The sequence below is a fragment of the Periplaneta americana genome, chromosome 8 (assembly GCF_040183065.1).
Source record: "Periplaneta americana isolate PAMFEO1 chromosome 8, P.americana_PAMFEO1_priV1, whole genome shotgun sequence".
Classification (NCBI taxonomy): domain Eukaryota; kingdom Metazoa; phylum Arthropoda; class Insecta; order Blattodea; family Blattidae; genus Periplaneta; species Periplaneta americana.
Window position 1 is genome coordinate 9,044,867 of NC_091124.1, and position 14,680 is coordinate 9,059,546.

At 34.9% G+C, this 14,680-nt stretch overlaps 1 protein-coding gene across 1 annotated transcript in view; it reads right to left on the reverse strand.

Moving 5' to 3' along the window:
* Positions 1-9,049, reverse strand: part of LOC138704466 (lipase 1-like) — a 45,490-nt gene extending 36,441 nt beyond the window's left edge. The window contains exon 1 of the mRNA XM_069832371.1: positions 8,818-9,049. Coding sequence (XP_069688472.1) covers positions 8,818-8,955 — 138 coding nt within the window. The 5' untranslated portion in view covers positions 8,956-9,049. The remainder of the gene's footprint in view (positions 1-8,817) is intronic.
* Between the last annotated feature and the right edge of the window lie 5,631 nt (positions 9,050-14,680).

Below are 14,680 nucleotides of genomic sequence, written 5' to 3' on the forward strand. Positions count from 1 at the left end.
GTCTGAACTTCCTTCCCTATTTATGACGAACAAGACCAAGGTTTTAAGGTGAATGTTAGAGGAGAAAAATTCACTCCGGCGCCGGGAATCGAGCCGATTCTACGTACCAAGCGCTCTAACAATTGAGCTACGCCAAAGTTCAATCCACAGCACCAGATCGAATCTCCCCCACTCTAGTGTTTTCCCTATGTGGCGGCCTTACTCCACGTACGACATACAATATAGACATTATATTAAGTCAACTGTCATGATACAAGGAGCACACTCAATTGAGTGACTTGGTAGCCGAGATTCCACAGTACAGTATATATATAATCAACGTAAAGCTTAATTTTTTGGTCCTACAGAATTTATCTGTTATAGTAACAATGATTATCCTCCTAATCCTATCGCACATTGATAATTAGTAGATTAATATGATCTAATATTAAAATGCATTTTGTCTGACAACATGAAATTCATTGCTTTGACTGAACAGTTTACGATTTACGAGACCTAGCCTAAAAATATATTTTGTGCGAGATTGTGCGTATTTGCTTGTTTTCCGCACAGAACCAATACGCGGTAAGTGTGAAATACCACATTCAGTATTCCCAACGTAACACACTTAACAATTTCCTTCTTCTTACCGCTTAAGCGCCATATTCATTTTACTGCTTTAGGCTTTTAACATATTATTATTAGAGACGTTTAACATAGTAATAATTATAAATTGGAAATTTACCACTGCAATTTCACCTAAATTGCAATGTTAATTATTGTTTTTAAATATTTGCAAAAATTAAGTAAAGTCTACTACTCCACGAAACTTATTGCATTCCTGATACAAGTAACATTAAGGAAGCCGTGAAAAAACCAACAAGATTCCAGATGCCGATGTTATTACTGCAATATGCTATATAAATAATATTGTTAAAATATTAAAATGAAAAATAAATCATTACATAACCTTACCGTTTGTTTTAAGTTCGCATTTATAGACTGGGGGGAAAAAAAGACAGACATATATCACGGCCTGCTGGAGTATAGTAAACACAGAAAACATTTTAGAGCAACAATGTTGAAGAAAGATATTTTGGTTTTCCGAAGTTGCCGTCATTAAACAAAAACCAAGATGGAGATTTCATTGCAACTAATTAGAAATTCGTCTTTCAAGTATGTAATAAACGATCTTCGCACAAAATAATGTACGATACACGAGCGGTATGTTTGTTTTCATGTTCTCGGAAATTAAAGAAGCTCAACTACGTTTCGCTTTTTCAAACTTTTCCTCGAACATGAAAACATCAACATACCGCTCTTGTAAAGTATATTACTATTGTTTGATCACGTGAAACGATTAGTAGGCCTACTAATTCCGAAAGCAGAATACCATTTTTAAATGTAGGCTATACCCTATTTAAAATACATATTCCTAAGTCGCTCCATGCTATTCCCTCTTTTGGACATTTTAATGATAATCTATATATAAAATATAATATGAAATAAAAAATTTATTTCTGTCCATTAGTCACGTGCATGTTTCATTCCAAGTAGGCCTAGGTCTATAAGTTATATCGTCGTTGTTCCTGCAATAACTCCTATGTGCAAAATATAAAATTTTTCAGTAGGAGAAAAAAACACATTTATTCATCCTATGGCAGCCGTACATAGGAGACTACGAATTCTTATATTTTCGAAACAAAGAAATATAATTACATACAGGAAATTTTATTATTTGCTGTATCACTATTTAAGTTATTTAATAGAGCAAAAATCTGAAAATCGATAAATATGTCATATAGGAGTTATTGCAGGAACAACGATGATTTCTTATTTAATTATACTTACCTGAATATAGTATTGAATTTGAATCACAACGCAACAAACTGAATTATGTATTGATATTAATATTAATACCGGTATTACTAATTAATTATTAATTACATTCAAATTTCGCAAGCTTAGTTAGGTACTTCCATTTCGTCAGATTCCTTCTACTGCAAACCAAAATTATTGCTGCCAACATAACAATTAGAAAATAATTTCCAGTTGTAGTATATGTCAGTACCGTACTCGAAATTCGAAACGAAGTTGGCAAAAAAAATTCAACGTGACAACTAGGAACCACTATAATCACTAGTATAATTATGTAGCAATTGTAAGCGTATGTCCTTCACTTGGGGTCACGCACCAAAATTCTTAGATCACACTGTCATGGTGCCCTCGGCGTGCGCAGGAAGAATAATTTGCTTGGAACTGAACTTGGTACGTAAGTGTTGCACTATTCGAAAGACATGGCCATGAATACATGTTAATGTGGCACTCTGTGTTGTCATAATTCTTAAGCACAAGTGTGGTTTCACATTTGAATCGTGAATTGCAGAAACCCCACATGTCCATTTGACATTTAAATTTTTCAGGAAGCACAAAAACTGGTTTTCTTCAAAAGCGTTTGGTATTTTGAAGAGACTATTTTAAAGCATAATAGTAAGTCATACTGGGTGTTCATTTCAAAGTATGTCATGACGTCACTGTTGTTGGGTCACCGATTTGAAGCGAGTTTCAGTTTATATGTTAGAGAAGTTGCCTATTATTTAAGGCGTTCTTCAATCTGAACTTGAGAATGTGTACGGTATAACTTGAACGTCGTAGCAACAGATGGCGGTCTGTACAGTCTGTGTGCTACCATAACCTCTTTCGAACTGTGTTTTGCGCCGGCAAGTCGTACGCAGGGTATTTGTTATCATCGGTTGCGTATGGTAACATTCCACAACACAAATCAAATGCTCCGTGTCCATGTTGACCGTCGAAGTTAATGTCAACAAATACGTAAGTAATCGTCTTAACCCTCTCCCCATATCTCGACAGTACGTATTTCCAAACAGTTCACATTCCTGCCACTACCGGCGTTACCGTACGTATCGGCACGTACTCTTCAGAATGAACGCCGTACTTGCTAGCCAACTTCTCTGCCTCTTAGATTATACACCTGAGCTGCGGAAGTGTAGAAAGATTGAATTCTCTAGGCTCATCAGCTAGCCACATGACGGCATGCAGCGAGCCAAGACACATTTTGAACTGAACACCCAGTAGTGTTTGACATACATGAATATTAATTTTTCTCTTTAGTAGTTTCTTGAAAAAATTCTGAATTGCCTGGACATGTGGACTACTAACAATAATTTCTTTCTTGAAAACAATTTTTAGGTGAAGAACACGGAGGACAATTTTTTACTTTAAAAAGAACATTAAATGTATATTTAAACCAAAAAAATTGAAAAAAGTGGGGTAGTTGAGGGTAATTGTAAACAGGGGATAATTGTAAACAAATGTTGTGAGAAATACAAAACTGTCAATATAAAAATTTTAATTCGGGGGAATATTTAAATTAACATGTTGGCTAACCTACAAAGGAGTTTGGCGCCAAATAGGAGTAACTGCTTAGTTCTAAACGAATGTTTTGTAAGAGTCTGCAAAAAAGTTGAGAAAGAATTTTGTTTCACCTTCATTTTTGGCATTGTAAGTAAATGTACAGTGCTATTTTTTTAAGAATATGTTGTTTTTATGAATAATGTATAGTAGTTAACATTTATTATAATGGTTTTTGATATCTCCCATAACCTCAGTTCATTAAATTATGACGTGTTTACATTTGCCCCATAGTTTTAATTGCGTAGGGGTAATTGCAAACATGTTTTACTATGGTTACATTTCATACTTTTCAGTAATCAAAGAGACCCCCACCCAACTACACTGTAGAGGATTTAGAGAGGGTTGTCACAGATGTGAAAAATAGTAACTGCAGTTATCATGAAGCTCAGGAGAGATACTGAGTTCCTATATCGTCATATATCATAGGTTTAAGGGACGAAATGTACCAGTGACCAAAATTGGAGTTGGAAGGAGTACAGCTCCTTCTTCTGAAACAGAACAAAAAATGTTCAGTGTCTGATAGCCCGTGCGAAAATTGTTGTTTACAATTACCCCCTCTCAAACGTGGGGTAAATGTAAACTAGCAATTGAAAGATGGAAAAAAATCAACCTTATTATTTTAAACCCATTTTCAGGGAAAAGAAAGATCTAAAAATAACACAATGTTTCTTCGTCATGCTTACCGTTACTGAGGGCTGTGTAATGTTGAAATATATTTGAAATCAGTGAAAAGTGTTTACAATTACCCTGGTCTACCCTAGACAAACATACAAACGTGCATAATTACTTGAGTGACATATTTAATCAAATTCTTCGAATTTGTTTAATCCTATAAAAAACTAAGAAAAACGAACTCAATTCTTTTTTAGCATCTAAAATTTTCCACATGCCTTGGATTTGTGATGTTCCCGCAATTCACTGTAACTTATTGCTGCTATGAAATGTACACTGAGCACTGGATATGTGGGATTTCTGCACCACTTGAAAGAATTATGTACGAATTTTACAACCATATGAAAAACTGAATTTGAGAAAAATGTGGTCCACACCTGTGGAGTAACGGTCAGCGCGTCTGGCTGCGAAACCAGGTGGCCCGGGTTCGAATCCCGGTCGGGGCAAGTTACCTGGTTGAGGTTTTTTCCGGGGTTTTCCCTCAACCCAATACGAGCAAATGCTGGGTAACTTTCGGTGCTGGACCCCGGACTCATTTCACCGGCATTATCACCTTCATATCATTCAGACGATAAATAACCTAGATGTTGATACAGCGTCGTAAAATAATCCATCTAAGAGAAAAATGTGACTTGTGGGATTTCTGCAATTTCCTGCAGTTCACTGTAACTTATTGCTGCTGTGAAATGTACACTGAGCACTGGATATGTGGGGTTTCTGCACCACTTGAAAAGCCTATGTACGAATATTACAACCATATGAAAAACTGAATTTGAGAAAACAGTGACTTGTGGGGTTTCTGCAATTTCCTGCAATTCACTGTAACTTATTGCTGCTGTGAAATGTACACTGAGCACTGGATATGTGGGATTTCTGCACCACTTGAAAAGCCTATGTACGAATATTACAACCATATGAAAAACTGAATTTGAGAAAACAGTGACTTGTGGGGTTTCTGCAATTTCCTGCAATTCACTGTAACTTATTGCTGCTGTGAAATGTACACTGAGCACTGGATATGTGGGGTTTCTGCACCACTTGAAAAGCCTATGTACGAATATTACAACCATATGAAAAACTGAATTTGAGAAAACAGTGACTTGTGGGGTTTCTGCAATTTCCTGCAATTCACTGTAACTTATTGCTGCTGTGAAATGTACACTGAGCACTGGATATGTGGGGTTTCTGCACCACTTGAAAAGCCTATGTACGAATATTACAACCATATGAAAAACTGAATTTGATAAAATTGTGACTTGTGGGGTTTCTGCAATTTTCTGCAATTCACTGTAACTTATTGCTGCTGTGAAATGTACACTGAGCACTGGACTTGTGGGATTTCTGCACCACTTGAAAGGCCTCTGTAGGAATATTACAACGATATGAAAAACTGAATGTGAGAAAAATGTGACTTGTGGGGTTTCTGCAATTTCCTGCAATTCACTGTAACTTATTGCTGCTGTGAAATGTACACTGAGCACTGGACTTGTGGGATTTCTGCATCACTTGGAAGACCTATGTACGAATATTACAACCATATGAAAAAACTAAATTTGAGAAAAATGTGACTTGTGGGATTTCTGCAATTTCCTTCAATTCACTGTAACTAATTGCCGCTGTGAAATGTACACTGAGCACTGGACTTGTGGGATTTCTGCATCACTTGAAAGACCTATGTACGAATATTACAACCATATGAAAAAACTAAATTTGAGACAAATATGACTTGTGAGATTTCTGCAATTTCCTTCAATTCACTGTAACTTATTGCCGCTATGAAATGTACACTGAGCACTGGACTTGTGGGATTTCTGCATCACTTGAAAGACCTATGTACGAATATTACAACCATATGAAAAAACTGTATTTGAGGCAAATATGACTTGTGGGATTTCTGCAATTTCCTTCAATTCACTGTAACTTATTGCCGCTGTGATATGTACACTGAGCACTGGACTTGTGGGATTTCTGCATCACTTTAAGACCTATGTACGAATGTTACAACCATATGAAAAAACTGAATTTGAGACAAATATGACTTGTGGGATTTCTGCAATTTCCTGCAATTCACTGTAAATAATTGCCGCTGTGAAATGTACACTGAGCACTGGACTTGTGGGATTTCTGCATCACTTGAAAGACCTATGTACGAATATTACAACCATATGAAAAAACTAAATTTGAGACAAATATGACTTGTGGGATTTCTGCAATTTCCTTCAATTCACTGTAACTTATTGCCGCTGTGATATGTACACTGAGCACTGGACTTGTGGGATTTATGCATCACTTGGAAGACATATGTACGAATATTACAACCATATGAAAAAACTAAATTTGAGAAAAATGTGACTTGTGGGATTTCTGCAATTTACTGCAATTCACTGTAACTAATTGCCGCTGTGAAATGTACACTGAGCACTGGACTTGTGGGATTTCTGCACCACTTGAAAAAAACACATCGATCTCGGCCGGGTGTCAATCCGAGTACTCCGGATCCATTCACCAGTATGACAACCGCGACGCCTCAGAGGACGTCAGATTGTAACTTAAATGTTGTAATACATTGACAACCTTCTGGGGCAAAACTGATCTTTGAGGAATAGGGCACGTTATATCCATTACATCAACTCTTGGAAATGTTGTCAAGCAGATTTTGATTTCAATTTACTGCAGTGTGTGTATTATGTTCTTAAGTGATTTTTCTTTTCAACGAGAGCGGTTCATAAAATACTTTATCGCGATCAGCGGTCCTCTGGTTCGCGGACCTCTGGAGTGACTTGAAAAGAGTTCGTAGTACCAAGGTGTGTTTTCAAACGGTATTTTAATTATAAGCGTAACTTTATCACATGTTCTGATTTTTATCAGTTTGCTGGACTATTTTTTTGTTTATCTCATACGTTTGATTTAACAGGCATGAGTTCGTCTGAAGACTTCTTTTGGCTTGGAAATCTTTGGTACCCTATCTGATATTTTTAGTTTTTTTTAATTCTAACCTTCAGGGTCCAACTTTAGTAGTGCTCGTCGTTCAGGATAATACTGAAGCAATGATAAAAAAGATTAAGCTTCTGGTCTATCTGAGTTCTCAATCAAGAATTCGATTCATATCCCACCCTCAATGACTTTCTAGCAACACTTGATAGCGAATTCTTATCGGATATTTTTGGAAGTACAAAAACATCTACATTAATTTACATTAAAATTCAGAAGAATATTATTATTCTTTCTACATCGGAAAAAAAACAATTGTCTGAATGGAATGAAATTTCGAAAATGGGGGGGGGGACTAAGATTCAGAACTGCGACCTTTCAAGAGCTATAGAGCTACCCTCAAGCCAGGTGCATTTCCTAAACCACACTGGCTGACTACACTAAGGTTCGTTGCGTACCCAGGTTTCGAGCAGACCAAACTTCTCGTCCCTAGTCAGCCCCACCGTGCGTCGCTAGCCGACGTTCGGGGAATGCTAAGGAATAATAACGAAATGGAGAAATGTTGACGGAATTATGTAGATGCCTAAACATATCGAATCCCGTATGTGAAAATATTCAATTTTACAGGAGAGCGAAAAAACATTTCAATATGTTGATAACGAACAAATATTTGACATAAGGGGGTACTTATTTAAATATCTTCTTGTAAAGTTTGTAAATATGCCTTGGTATAAGATGTGTTTCCAGAAGATTTGGAAAGACTTTTTTGATAGGGATAAATTGAAATTTCATTTTGTTTCGTTTTTTTACATACGAGGCTGCTGTTCAACACTATAAATGAGGGGTTCGGGAGTAAAACATGATAAGTGACGTTTTAGTGTTTTGACGTTATTAGGTAAGTAAACATTTATACATGCAATAGTTTGTATAGTTACTAGGAAAGTAAAATCTGTATACTTCTGCCATCAGTTAAGATGTTGGAAAACAAACTACTACATTAGACGTAGAATGTAAGATTCCATATTAAGCCTTGGTTTTTCTGAACCGACGCATGCGAGATGCGAGGTGCGAGGCCCGCCTCGCACAAATCCGGACTACACGAGAGATAGTGAGTGGTTTCTATGGCTGCGAGGTGCGATGCCTGCAAGTCGCAAGCGTCGGTTCAGAGAAACCAAGGCTTTATACGCTACATATCTTATTTTTGATCAAAATGTCAATTACCATGTTTTACGCCCGAGCCCGTCAAATAGCCTATGGATTACAGAACATCAATTTAAAGAAATGCGTTTGAATCTCTTTAGTAGAAGTCAATTACTGCACAGTAAGTTCTAGCTTTTGAATTTTCAGACTGTGTCTATTTTTGCTGCTGTTTTTATACTTTATGACGCATTTATTTCAATTCAAGATAAAATTTCTGGTTGTTCGGTTACAGGTATCTAAATTAATCTAGCGTTGGATAATTTGAATTTATCATCACATTTTTTGCATGCATTTCTATCTTCAATGTGTGGAGTATTAATCGCCAATTGTCTTGTGTAAAAAAAAGCTGTCCGAATTATCGCGAATTTCGAAGCAGCGGAGTTTCACTGTACTGTTACTTATAATATTATATCACTGTGAAATGCTGAGTTTTATGAGTTTATTTTTGGAAAGAGAAATGGCGAAATGATTTGACACTTGTCCCAAATTTAGCTCAAAATACTATTATCACGAGTTTGAATCACGAGTTGAGGTTTAAAAATTAACTGAGTTATGGTGAAAGAAACAACACTAAACTCAAAAATTGCAATTTATACTTACTGGTATTTTAAACTCGAACACCGAAGTGAAGTAATGTCTAAATGCTGACAAAGGAGTCAGAAATGTTTGTATAAAGTCTTCTTTATCACAATCAAAGTGTACGAAATTCCAATTCAGGCAATAATATCTTTTACACATATTCGATCAAGTACATACATCAATTCTGAAGAGAAATTTTAAACTACTCACAACACCCACGTCCCCACGTTCTGGCGCAGACTCGAATGTTTCTCGCGTGACACCGGAAACAATTGAAACTAGACTAGTAGCTAGGCGATCGAATGCTGTCTGTCTCACTGTCTCTCTCTTAACCACTTTCCACCTCTTTCTCCTTGGCCCACCTAATATTAGGTACTACTAGTCTATACTTACATATAAATTTGGAGCTTTAAAATTGTTGTTGACATTGACCATTGCCGTGGATGTACTCCTAGTAGTACGCAAAAAGTTCTACAATAATGTTGAATTAAAATAGAGCAATAATAGTATACTATTGGAATCATTAATGTATGCTGACGGCCAAGTTTGTTCGCAACAACATAGGATTATTTTATTATTAGCGTTCCATTTAAATAAAATTGCTTTAGGGCCGATATTAGCCTATAAACGCTGTTTAAACCTTAGATTCAGTTTAAACTCAAGTTTTTCGTTATGCTTCGTATTATAAACCTTAATTACCAGCTAATTATGATTTAACTTGAGTTTAACTTGATCGGCAGTCTTCTCCCGTTTAAACTTCAGTTCAAGGCTCAGCACTGCAAGATGGCGGCTCTCGCTATACACATGGTCATGACATATGAAGAGTTCGCGGGAAAAACGATGAATGTCACAGTTTTGTTAAGGTTGATGTCATTATCTAATTCAATGGATCACTACGAAATTTAATGTTGTTCTTATGAAAAAGAAATGGTAAAAAGGAGAATTATCACCACGAATACAGTAATCCTTTCCTTTATTTTCTATAGAAACAGAACTTCATCTTGCAGTTATAGACTCAATTAGATCAGTATCTAGTCCTTAATAGAAATGTAACATTCATCGTTTTTACCGCGAACTCTTCATATGTTTTCCAAGAACTTATGAGTGACTATTGGGAAGTGATAAATATTGCTGAATGACCACGGCGGTCAAGAATTTTTCGAAATAGAGTGCACCACTTTTACATATAAATGAACATAAGTTTAAAACAGATTCAGGCTTTCGAACTAGACAGTTCTAATCTTCAGAATTAGACTTTACAGTCCCTAACCTTGTCTCGAAAAATTGAACCTCGAATACAACATGCAAAAAAAAAAAAAAAAAATGATAAGTGCAAAAATATGTGTGTTTTAGGGTTTGGATTTGAAAAGGTCAACGACTTCCTTTTCATTTTTGAAAACATTCTGTTGAACCTCTGCATCAGTTATAGTTGCGCTGAGCTATTTTTGCTCTGGTAACGATGAAAGGATTCGGATGTTTCCATAAAAACTGTAAGCCTATTGCGCATTGTACTGTGTGGCAGACAGTCTCCTGGTAAGTTGTACCATGAAATATTAGGGTCTTTTTATAAACACACTAATAATATTGCGTAACATTACTAAACTCATAAAAATAATTTTATTATTTGACAGACTTCTGTTTCATAAATGTCTACACAACTTATAAAATACGCACACTGATATTATAGTTCATTAATCAGCTGACTGTGTATGTTCAGTCGCGGATGGTCCTGGGGTCTGTTTCACAATCTTTACAAGCTTTGTAAATTGTAAACTTTGCTTGTAAATTGTAAACTTCTGTTTCACAATCTTTGTTTGTAATGTTGAACTTTACAAAGGAAATCAAATCTTTACAAATTAAATTTTGCTCGCTTTACAAGTATTCTGTTTCACAATGAAGGGTAATTTTACAAACGTGTAAACTTTACTTGTAAAATTAGCACATTTTCTACAATACCTCTGAGATGTGTAAAGTTTTATATTGCAAGAAATCTATACTAATAATAAATCTGTAGCCGAAATTTTTCTGGTAATTTTCGATTTTCCAAAAATAATTTCTCCTAACATATATAATTAACCGCCCTGAAACCGAAAATAGCTTTTTTGAAATTTTTGTTTGTATGTCTGTCTGTCTGTCTGTCTGTATCTTTGTTACCTTTTCACGCGACAATGGCTGAACCGATTTATATGAAAATTGGAATATAAATTAAGTTTGTTGTAACTTAGAATTTAGGCTATATGGCATTCAAAATATTTCATTTAAAAGGGGATTATAAGGGGACTTGAATTAAATAAATCGAAATATCTCCCTTATTATTAATTTTCATGAAAACTATTACATAACAAATGTTTCTTTAAAAATAATTTCCGATACGTTTTATTCTATGAAAAATTTTGATAGGACCGATATTTAATGAGATAAATGAGTTTCAAAATTACAATAACAACGCCATCTAAGGCGGTGTAATGAAATAAAAAACAAATGACTTCGTCTATAAGGGGCCTTTGACAACAACAATCGAAAGCTATGAAACATAGCCTACAGAGAATGTTTCTGTGTTTGTATGAAGTAATATCGGAAGCTAAATTAACCGATTTGTATAATTAATTATTAATTCACCTTTGGAAAGTGTAGTTTCTCTAGATGGACATAATGCTATAATGTTATAACAGTAACTTCTGAGTGAATCGAGGACAGGTAAGATTAAAATAGCTTCTTATGCACAGAAAACTTGATAGGCTATTCTGTACATTCGTTTCCTGTATTTCATAAAATATTTTTTATGACCAAATGAGTGGTCTCTGGATCAAAATGATCGCATTTTAATTTTTTTTTTAAATACAATTTAAATTAAGTAACATAATAAACTATTTATACTTCTATCAAACACGAATGTTCCCTGGAGCGCACGGGTACGGCTAGTTATGAATAAATACAATAAAGAAATACTTATTAAATTTTTGAGTAACTGGATAATATTAAGAATTAAACTAATGCAGTTTTGATGTTATTAAGGAGTTCTAATGACTCAGACGAAGATATTGAATTTAGGCCTAATCAAACGAAGACGTATACGTAAAAATTCTCCGGGCAAGAATTAATAACACGTTCGTATCATTGTATGAATTTAATGAAAGGTTTCGAATGAGTCCCGCGCTATACTTCAGAATACCGCGTAAGTATTTATATACGAAGACTGTATTTAATAAATACTCACACTTAAAAAAGAAGTTCCCTGCACCAAAAATAAATAATTCAATAATGCAATAACGATATTACTTATGCGGTATTCTGAAGTCGTTTCGAGTCCCGTTTCGCTGGAATCTCTCCTACAAGATATGGGACATCATATCCAACATCCAAAAGGCAAAAGTGATGCCCTAACCTCAAAGCGAGAACTGTATTGTTTTGCATTGGTTGCATAGTAGCTGTCAGTTTTGTGCGTTAGCAGATAAGCACGGAATTTCTAAGATATCAGTGTGCAAAAGTGCCCACAGGGTAGTTGATGTTGTTAAAAGTTAAATTCGGGGCAGGTTTTTGATCACCAAAATGTTATTTACTATAGCACAGAATTTGTATGGTGCTCCTGGGATCACTAATGTTTGTGAGATTATGGATGCAACATTAATAAATACTGCTGGATCAACACAAAAAATGAACCTGATTTTGTAGTTAGACATCGTAATTATTTTATCAATTGCATATTTGTACGTGGAATAAATCTGTTATTTACTTATTTGGTGCTAACTTTGGTCATTTAAGTAATATACGTATTGGTATTCTCGATCAATCACATCACATGAAATTCCATTTTCGCCAATATATAAAAATCTAAATACTTTTAATTTTCTTTAACAATACTTCATATTTTCTGTTGGTGAAATATGAATCAGCAAGCTTAGAATAATCTATTTTAGTACAAAATATAAACATATGTATCGATAGTAGTAAAAATACAGCGACTTTAGCTCTGCTCCTTAGCGATTTTTGTAAAATGTCGTTGGCGATATTGTGTAACCAATATGCGTATTTGTAAATTTCTTTAGCTGATTTTGTAAAGTTAGTGAAACCTTACAAACTAATAAGATAGCATTGTGAAACACAATTTACAAGCATTTGTAATCTTTTACTTGTTATTTGTAAATTGTTAATTTGTAATTAGTAAGGATTGTGAAACGGGCCCCTGGTTGCAATGTGTTCGGGTGTATAATGTTGGCAACCAGCATTAAGAAACTTTTTGAACTTAAGTAGGCGGTATTGATTCTCTACAGGTTTTTTGTTATGATATTTTCTCTGTTGTCGAAGAACAAAGATGTTTCTTAATGAAGATTGTTCACGAGCATCGACTATTTTAACAGCAATAACAATAAAACAGCAGCGATCGTCTTCTTTTCTTTCCTAGCAGTAATACCAATCGTATTCCACTACAGTTTAACTTAACCGAGAGATTGTAATACTGCACATTGAGTTAAACTCTCTGTTACGTTTAACTTTGGTTTAACTCAACCTTCAGATTAAACTTATTTATAATCTCGGAACTAAAAGGTATATGAAAATCTTCTTAACAAAAACTAAAGCCATGGGAATTTTAGGAAAAAATTTAAGCACAATACAAATAAAAATTCAAGGAGTAACTTTTATAACAAGTATCAGAGCTCAGCTGCTTCATCGTTATGCCCATTTTCGGTTTTCCCCTTTCAAAATGCCCTACGTTCCTTCAAATGGAACGGAGAAATTAGGAGCGAATAGAGCAACAAGCTAATATTAGTGGATTCAATATCCTGAAATTAAAGGACGAGGAAACTAAGCAACATTATCAGGTCGAAATTACAAATAGGTTTGCCACTTTAGAAAGCTCCGACGAAGTTGAGAAAGAGTTAGATGTCAATAGCGTGTGGAAAAATATCAGAAATAGTATCAAAATTGTAGCTGAGCAGAGCATAGGTTATTATGAAACTAAGAAAAAGAAACCGTGGTTAAATGAAGATAGTTGCATGGCAGTAGAAAGACGGAAACAGGCAAAATTGAAATTCTTACAGGATCCAGTTGAGGCGAATAGAGATAATTATTTCAATAAAAGACGGGAAGCAAATCGTACACTTAGGAATAAAAACAGAGATTACTTGAAGGAAAAACTGAATGAGGTAGAAACATATAGTACTTGAATAAAAACATTCGAGATTTATATAAGGGTATAAAGAAATTTAAGAACGGATATCGGGCAAGGGTAAACGTGAGCAAGGTTCAATAATTTTGGCTGGTGTATTATTAAAGTTAGGGGGATATGGTTTATTACGTGTAATTGTAATTTTAATTAATTTTTCTATATTTAATTATATTTGTGTTTCTATTAGATTGATTGGTGGTGTAATTGTCAGTTTAATTTGTATACGTCAGACGGATTTAAACTCTTTAATTGCTTACTCTTCTGTAGCTCATATGGGAATTGTTATTGGTGGTTTAATAACTTTGAATTATTGGGGATTTTGTGGTTCATACATTTTAATAATTGCTCATGGTTTATGCGCTTCTGGTCTGTTCTGTTTAGCTAATATTTCTTATGAGCGTTTAGGTAGACGGAGATTATTAATCAATAAGGGTTTAATGGGATTTATGTCTAGAATAACTATGTGATGATTTTCGGATGAGAATGGTGACTTGCTTCCCATTCAATCCTGAACAGATGGAAGAACTATTTTGAGAAACTACTAAATGTACATAGGCCAAATAGAAATGATCGGGAAGAAATTCAAATACAAACTGCTGAGCCATTTATACCCAAACCCACACCTTCTGAAGTCGAAATTGCGATAGAAAATCTGAAAAAGTACAAGTCTCCAGGTATCGATCAAATTCCAGCAGAATTAATACAAGAGGGTGGAAG